The sequence below is a fragment of the Teleopsis dalmanni genome, chromosome 2, assembly GCF_002237135.1.
Source record: "Teleopsis dalmanni isolate 2A chromosome 2, ASM223713v2, whole genome shotgun sequence".
NCBI lineage: Eukaryota > Metazoa > Arthropoda > Insecta > Diptera > Diopsidae > Teleopsis > Teleopsis dalmanni.
In genome coordinates, this window is record NC_051847.1 from 236,583,925 (window position 1) to 236,593,012 (window position 9,088).

At 28.3% G+C, this 9,088-nt stretch overlaps 1 protein-coding gene across 1 annotated transcript; it reads left to right on the forward strand.

Annotated features, from left to right (window-relative positions):
- The first annotated feature begins 3,886 nt into the window (after nucleotides 1–3,886).
- Nucleotides 3,887–5,428, forward strand: LOC119685228 (lactosylceramide 4-alpha-galactosyltransferase-like). Its single transcript, XM_038099464.1, has 2 exons — nucleotides 3,887–4,574; nucleotides 4,846–5,428. Exons 1-2 carry the CDS (start codon nucleotides 4,033–4,035, stop codon nucleotides 5,426–5,428), a joined length of 1,125 nt encoding a protein of 374 aa, XP_037955392.1. The 5' UTR covers nucleotides 3,887–4,032.
- The last annotated feature ends 3,660 nt before the right edge of the window (nucleotides 5,429–9,088 follow it).

Below are 9,088 nucleotides of genomic sequence, written 5' to 3' on the forward strand. Positions count from 1 at the left end.
TTTTTTTTTATAAAGTTTTGACGAGTTTTGAGCTGAATTTAAATTTTTCAGTATAAACAAAATACTGAAATTGATTGTTACTTCGAAAGATCTTATAGGTTTTGATTAATTTCCTTTGTAACACATTATTACATTTTTTGAAATTTGAATTTGAAAATCTTGATTCTTATATATCGTATACAACAGTTTTTGCGATTGAAAGTCTATATAAAGATTTTCAAAAATATTTTTTTTATTTTATGTATTTTTTGTTTAGATCAATCTTGAGGTCCCTGAGAATGTCATTGGCTTTGTGAAATTTCTAGCTGGTGAATAGTAGTGTTTGTGGCCTTGCTGAACTTTACACACTCATACAGAAGTGACGGTCGAATTATTGGGTTATATGTCAGCTTCATGTTCTTAGCAATGAGATATCAAAGCGTAACAAAGATATCAAAGTCCTAAAAAATATTTTTATATAAGACTTATTGTGATATAAAACTTATATTTTTTTTGAGAAGAATATTTCTTTTGAAAATTTATCACGTTACCTGATCTGGTTATTTTTCAATGAGTTTTCAAAAATATTCTTTTATTAAAATTGGCGTTTAGCTTGCTAATATATTGTGAATAACTCTTTTTTCCACAATCTTTTTTATAAATTTATTTTTCCCTATTAAAAAATTGATAAACGAATCTAGTAAGAGTACAGGCTGCAAAGACAGTAGTATTAGTTATATCTTGCGCAGCCCAATTTGGAATATCTACTAGTATATTGTCTTTGTAAGTAGTAATCTGCTTTCATACCTATTTTTCTAAATAGTATAAAAAATACAATGAATTTGTGTATAACTTTTGATTTACTGTCTTCGTTCAAAGTATAGTATATGATTGGTTGGTTGCAGTGGCAGGCCATTATATAACTTCCATATACCTCTATCAGTGATTTTTCGCAGTTTTACTACCACTTCCCCGCAAGAGCCATAGTCTTCTCTACTATGGTAAAGACTTAATCCATCCCGACATTCACCGATGAACAATCTAATAAACTAACAAAGCACCTATATCTTCTAGACGCCAAAACCGGACATTCACAGAGAAAATGTATTATGGTTTCTTTTTCCTGCGGGTTTCCACAACTGAGAATTATGGGGGATGCGCAGTTTCTCTGCGTAGGTTCCTACACATCTTTGTATGGGATATACATATATATAGAATATACTTGTCAATATATTAAAGTAAGTTTTTAAATATGTATTTGCTTCTATTGCAAATATCAAATGTCTCTATTTCAACTGTTATTAGGTTTTTTCTTTAGAAAACATCGCAATTTGGTTTAATTTATTTCTTGTAAATATTGATTTTTCTGTTTAAGAAATAAAGTTAATGTGCATTGCATGACTGTAAGACTTTTCTCTTCCACAAATGTAGAAAATATTTAAGTCACTTCTAACGAATTCTTGAATTGTAATACAAAGTGCTTTGACTTTTTTATAAATATGTTAGGTCAGTAGCAAATTTTTCTATAACAATCCATTACACCATGAAAACAAAAACAACAATTTTTAGAAATGAAATTTTATTCTGAAACGTAACATTTTTAAATACAATGTTAAAGTTTTAATTAGTAATTCTAATATTTCAAAAAAATATTAAATTAATTAAATTAAAATCTATGAGATTTCTATACTAATCAGAGAATTACTTAGATTATTATTATTCATCATTTATTTTATTTCACTTATATTAATATTTTATTACTTATAGCTTATTACTACTTACTACTTATTAGTGGAAAAGTGGAACATCTTGAAAGAAGGAGAAATACCCTACCAAATACCCTATTTGTTCTTCTTTAGCTCTTAGCAAAAAAGTTTACTACTATATTAGGTTACACTTAACTGGAAGATATATCTTATATTGTGATTCTAATAAGACTACTACTTTGATAACTGAATTAGTATCGTAATCGGTTCAAGTTTTATCATAACTGGTTAAAATAAGTTTAACAGCTTCTAAATAAAAGAGTCGAAGACCAAACGTAACTATTTACATTCGTACCTACATATTTCGTTTAAATGTGTTTCAGATATTAACAGCTGAAACTTCTGGGATCACACAATAATTTACGTTCAAATAAACTAGTTATTTCGAGTAATTCTAAGTATTTATTTGTTAAGAAAACAGAAATAAACTAATTTTAAAGCGACCTACGCAAAATACTTCAATTAAATAATAATGATTATTTTGTGAACAAATATTTAAATATTTACACACAAATAAAAAAAATAGATAAAGAAATTTTTTTTTAAATTTAATTATAATGCATATATTTAGTACATATTATGTATTTGTTTGAAATATTTGTCTCGTCTTCTTAAAACTAAACCTTTTAAAGGTTTTCATAGTAAATGCGAAGTATGTAATAAATACAGGTAGTGAGTTCATAAGATAATATATGGTATAATGTATATAAGAAACAGTATTTGTTAAGTGTAATCACCCACACACACACACAACAAGCCAATTAGTCAACTTTCAGGGTCAAAGAGTATGGAATATGGATATTACCCTGCAAGACACCTTTCTCATTTTTCAAAATTTTATTTTTAAAAAACTTTGTCTGATATACAAAATAATAAAAACTAATAAATTTCCTCATGGAAAAAGTCATTAATGCAGACTTAAAAGCAATTTGAACAAAAACTTATCTACAAAACTTATTGAATGCGACGTTACTTATAAAAATTTAAAAGAAAAGTATTGTAGAAATCTGCCATGTCTTAAACTGTGTATTTAATACAGTACTCAACCGTCTTCCTCCTACTATTTCCAAGAACAAAAGAGACTATGAGTCGTTAACAGCAACTACAGTTCCGGTCTATGTGTTAGAACAATTAAAGCAAAAGAAAGTTATAAGAGTCCATATGTATGATTGCTAAAGTAATTACACCAGTGTTTAAATAAATTTCAAACCAGGGTTTCTCAGTAGACATTATGAAGAGGTTGAACTTCCCGACTGACATTGCATTGCGACAGTTTTTTGGAGTGATAATTGCGCATTGCTATTTGATCTCATCGAAAAGGTTACAAAATAACTGAAACGTAATGTACAATAGTGCTAAAAAAATTTAAAATCGTAAGTCTGCGAAAACTCCAGTTAAATCATCTATAGTTCCGTTGTGCTAACCCAAGGCTGTCACATAAAAGGCATATTAATGAAAAAATTATTATTGACAAATTTTTTTTATATTTTTTTTATAAGTAATAGAATAGCAACAGTATCTCATCCTGTTCAATGAAAGCCATATGGAGTAACTTGGAAACTCCAGATATAATTCTGTTTAAAAAAAGCTAGTTCAGAAAACTGGGTCTATTTTCTGACAATCGCTGAAGCGAGTAAAAGAGTATGAAAGAGGCTTTATTTGCATTTCAGGAAATCTGTGTACGCTATGCCCTTTAATCTCATTTTTAACGTTTATCCCATTTTTAAAATACTAATTAAAAATACGTAAAAAAAAATAACTTAATCTACTAACTGTATATATGTATATTCTATTTAGTATAAATTTTAATGTAGCGCTATAATTAAATTAAAATATTCTTAATAACAGGATTCCAAAATTTAATGAAAATATATTTTGTATCACAAAACAAGACACATATTTTATGCGTCAGTTAACTGTGATGTATGTGTATCTTAGGTATATCTTTTCTTTTTTCCAACTTAACCGAATCTTTCACACATAGGTAAACTTAACTTAAAATAAAACAAAGTGCAGATATGCGTATTATGTAAATAATTTTATAAAACATATATGAATTAGCATTAATATATATTTATATATATATACAATGAGTAAAAAATTATAAAGGATCTTTTGTATCTATCGAGCCCATTCAAAATTCGTCAAACAACTGTTCAAATAAATATCGAAGTTGAAATTTTTAATTCGACGTATTGACACTTAAAATTGGTTTGCAATTATAAATTCAAACTCAAACTGTTAGCAACTTTGAAGTGTATCGGTTCGCTTTAGTAATAGATTAAAAATGGTCGCAATTTCAATTAAAAGAGGAAAAGCTCTATCGGCATATTCTCAGCAATCATTTAAGCAGTTCCTCTTTGCCATGCTGGTTTTAGTTATGTTTACCATCGCGTTAATTTATTCATTTTATGATCCGATGAAGCCAGCTATTTTGCAGTGCTACATAGATAAATTGAGTGGGTCAAAAATTCCAGAACACTTACAACGTTTAGATGATGTCCTATTAGCTGAACGACAACCAACGCCAGGACGTACAATATTCTTTTTAGAAACAAGTTGTCCCAATCCCAAAATGCAGACACAACCCATAGGTTTAACAGTCAGACAGGCTTGTGCAATTGAATCAGCTGCCTTGCATAACCCTAGTTATGATGTGTTTCTATTGTATGCTAGCCCACGCTATATGGACAAAAAAGCCGAGTATCCAATATTGGACGCTATACTTTCCTATCCTAATGTGCATATGCGTAATGCCGATTTATGGGCTTTTACGAAGGATTCTCCAGTGGAAAAGTGGTTTAATGGTGCTGAACTATTTAAATCAATGTAAGAATATAAAATATTTGACTTATTTTAGGTATATGTTTTTATATCATCTAATTCTATCGGTACAGTTAATTATAAATTAATCGACATCAATTAAGCGCATTTCAAATTTTATTGTAATAAATTGAACTTCAATTTAATTTAATACAATACATAAAAAAAATTCAAAATCAAAACAGATACGATATAATAATGTTAAGTAAACAAAATTATTATAAATTAATTAACAATATTAATGTAATTAATTTTTTTTCTAATTTCTAATTTACAGATATTTAACAGCTCACCTCTCCGATTTTTTTCGTCTTTTAACGTTATGGCATTTCGGTGGCACTTATCTTGATATGGACACTTTAACATTGAGAAGCATGGAATCGATGCCATTAAATTTCGTTGGACTGGAAACAAATATAAGCATTAATAACGCTGTCCTCAATGTTTCACCGATTGGCTATGGACATGAAATAGCCCATAAATGGTTATTAGAATTTCAAAGAAATTTCAGCGGAACTTTGTGGCCGCATAATGGTCCAGGTGTCATAACGAAAGTTATGAGAAGAGCTTGTTGCACTAGAAAGGTTTTGGAACTTGAAAATAATCCTGATTGCTGTAATGGTTTTCATGTCTATGATAAGAATGCTTTTTATGCCATTAATTGGATGGAATTGCAAAACTTTTTTGAAGAAAAATATTTGGATTCAATGTTAGAAAAAACAAATACATCATATCTCATACATTTGTGGAATATTGTTTCCAAATTCAAAACTTTAAAAACAGAATCGGAAGCACCATACACGGTGTTAGCACGAGTAAATTGTCCTAAAGCCTATGCCGCAGCTGGAGAATATTTTTAAACTGACTCTAAAGAAATTAAATTAATTTTAATTATATTTAATGCGTAAATATAATATTTGTATTAGTTGCAAATATTTAAACAACAAAAACTAGTCGTAATATATTAATAAAAATTTATCATATTGTAATGTTCTTAATTAATATTATCATATTTTATAGTTATATTTATTTAATGTAAATCAATGTTATTAACATATGTTGTTACTATTTGTTTTTTTTTAAGTTAAACTTAGCGACAAAATAAAATTTTTAACTCTTATCTTTAGTGTATAAAATATTTATTTCACATTTCTTTTATTCTAATGTTTCCCACTATATCTGCCGATTGTCTTCACCCTATGTTTACTATCCATTTTCTTCGTCTGCTGCTTTGTGGATTGCAATCGAAAGTTCTCCTTAAAATATCATGTACGTTTAGGGATCGGGTGATCAGTTCAGTGTATAAACAATCGACACTCCTATTAACTATTCTTTTATGCCACGATATTTATATATTTCTTACTATATTTGCCGGTGTTCGTCTTCACACTATCCCTACTATCCGCTTCCTTCATCTGCTACCTTATATGTAGATACGAATCGATAGTTCTCCTAACAATGTCATGTTGATTTACGGATCAGGTAATGAGTTTAGTGTATGAAAAAATGAAACTCCTATTAACTACTGCTTCACAACAATTACTTTGAGTAGTACCCAAAAATTTTTAATAAACCAGTTTAAATTCTTTGTAGCTACTGTAATATATTCCATTATATCAAAACTTCACATTTGAGTTAAATAGCGATTATATTTAGTATTCCATACTTTATTCTTAGCTCCATGGATCCACTGTGTTTTTTACTTATAGTTTTTTAGTTTTACGCTGAATATCTGTCTTTGACCCACCACTCGTTGCAATCACGCTGCGCAGGTTAAACGTTAAAATATAGGACCCTATTCTAATAGCACCTTCTGTAATACAAAAGAAAACTCAAATCTTTTAGTATACTACAGGTGTATGGAAAAATAATAATTAATGATAAATAAATAATTATATATTGCATCAAAAAAAAAAGAACACCATGAACTTATTTCAAAAATTGTGACCTCATAATAACTAAATTGCTTTAAAGTCATTTACGTCACGGTACAGACAAAAAATAAATATTTACCCTTAAATAATAAAATGAAAATTGGTTTAAACATTAATTTAAATCCGCTTTTATATATGTTATAATTTCCTATATACGTAAATTTAAATTTGCTCTAAAAATATACTAATATTTATATATGAAATGTTAATTTATTCTATTTTTAGTTCTTCTAGTATTTTTAGATTCAACTGCTTTCACCGAGAACATTAAAAATTACTTTTTGACAAATGAATAATTAAAAGATTCTAAAAAAAAGGTTTTGTAGGTAGCTTATTTTGAAAGTCTGAAAGTCTCCTATTCGGTAGGGATCAGTTTTTGTCATAGTAGATCTACTGCGATCACAGTGGTCCAATTCATTGAGAACTTAGAAGCCTATCACTTTCTATTCTATTCTAGTTCTATGTTCTATGTGAATTTGTGATGTATTATCTAGTTGTTGTTGTTGTTGATGTTTGAGTTAGTGCTATTGCGCAATTTTACACTTTTGTGACTGGGGGCCTTATCCCACACAAAATAACTGATCTCTGTCTACACTAGTTAAGTGTAAGTAATATAATTGTAGAACTATATGGTTGCAAATACAGTCGTTTATAACAAGAGTTTCTATTCAAAAACAAAAGTAAGTTTAACTTCCAGTTCTATTCAGTACAGATAAAAGTAATGTAGAACCGATCTCTTTTATTTAGAACTAACATCCTAAAAGAAAAATAAATTAATTGTATACGTAGTATATAGTTTTAAAATATCGTATATGTTGTTGTAGTGATTTGAGTTAGTGCTATTGCGCACTTTTACTCTTTTGTGGCTGGGGGACTTATCCTTGCCTCACACTAAACTTTAACTATACTAGAATCATTATCATTTATTTATCTTCTAACTGATGACGAACCGTAGATCAGAACATCTATATATATCAAATCGTATATATAAAGTTTTTATTTCTACCGAAGAATCTTTAACCAATTACTTTAAAGCCCTCACATAGTATAGTAAGTATGTATGTTCAAAAACTATCTAAAGCAATCTTCCATAAGTTTAATAGTTTACGGTTTAAATTGTCTATTTACCGAACTAAGCTAAGCCGTCTGCTTAATTTAGTTCACAATACATGTTAAGAACGAAGAAAAATTATACTTTATGAAAGTAAATTTAAAGGAATCCTTATCTTCAAACACCACTTGACATCATTATCATACAATATATGTATATGTATTAAAGTACGTCATTTTAATCTATATAAACATATAAGTTTACCAAGTCTAGCTATTATTATATTTGAAAAATTTAAATAGTATCTTAAAATAACTCACTGCTGTTTAAACAAATTATTGTTCGGAAATATATTAATAACCATAAAAAAATATTTTATTTTCGAATTAATTAATCTATATATATAGAATACAAAAATATATATATTCCGATATGCTGAGGAAATAGTGAAAATCTAGGTTGGTTATACATTTGTCAAAAGTTTCATTTATATGGGAACTCGATTAGCTTACACGTGTTTGCGCTTTGTTAGAGTATTTTTAAAAACCAAATTATAATTCAGCTAATTATTGAAGTATTAAAGACTTAAAAACAACTTCAACTCATAACGAATGCATAAGTAATACAACACACACAGATATATTGAACGGTTAGTTCTGATTATGCTTATGGTAAAACATCTCGGAAAAGATGTTCGTGGCTCTAGTCAGTCTATTGTCAGAAAAACCACTGAAATTATGGATAAGGTGCAAAAAGAAGATCAATCCTTGAGTTTCTCATTAATTAAGTTATAAAAAATTTAATGGATAATGAATTGCTATTGAAACCACAACTAAATTGAGCTATTTTTGAAAATAGAAAAAGTGATAGAAAAAAAATTTGGATGATACGCAATAACAATATATCAAAAATATTTTGATGAAAACAAGATGAAGCTCTCCAAGCAGTAGCAATACACAGATCTAAAATTTCGCAGAATGACAATAGTGCCATCCATTATGAGCTATTACCGCCTCACTAAAGCATTGATTCGAATTTCTCCCTTTAGCAATTAATACGGTTGAAGCACGAAATTGAGAAAAAAAAACGGAGTTGGACTGAAAGGACTGTGTTAGCTAATATAGGTAGAACGCATACAACTGTCGTGATCAGTAAATATAATGTTGATTGTGAAATTTTAATGATTCCATATATAATAAACAGAAGGAAAGGTTTTAGCTTAACATGAAGAACACATACATATTTCGTGACCCGGCAAAAAAATCATGTTTAAGAAATTTTTATTGACTCCACTTGTAGTTCTGTCTTTGCTTTATTGGATACATTTTTTACCAATCTATACCACACTCTCCGGTTGGCATGAAAATTTGATATTTGTTCTTTAAAAATCACACTTAAGAATGAATGGTTTTAGCTGAAAGAATGACAATAGATTATGTGAAAACTCGTTAGTATTTGAGTTAATAAAATTATTTTTGACAAAATAAAACGCTTCCAATTTTGACTAATTTTGACTAATTTTTTATTTTAGAGCT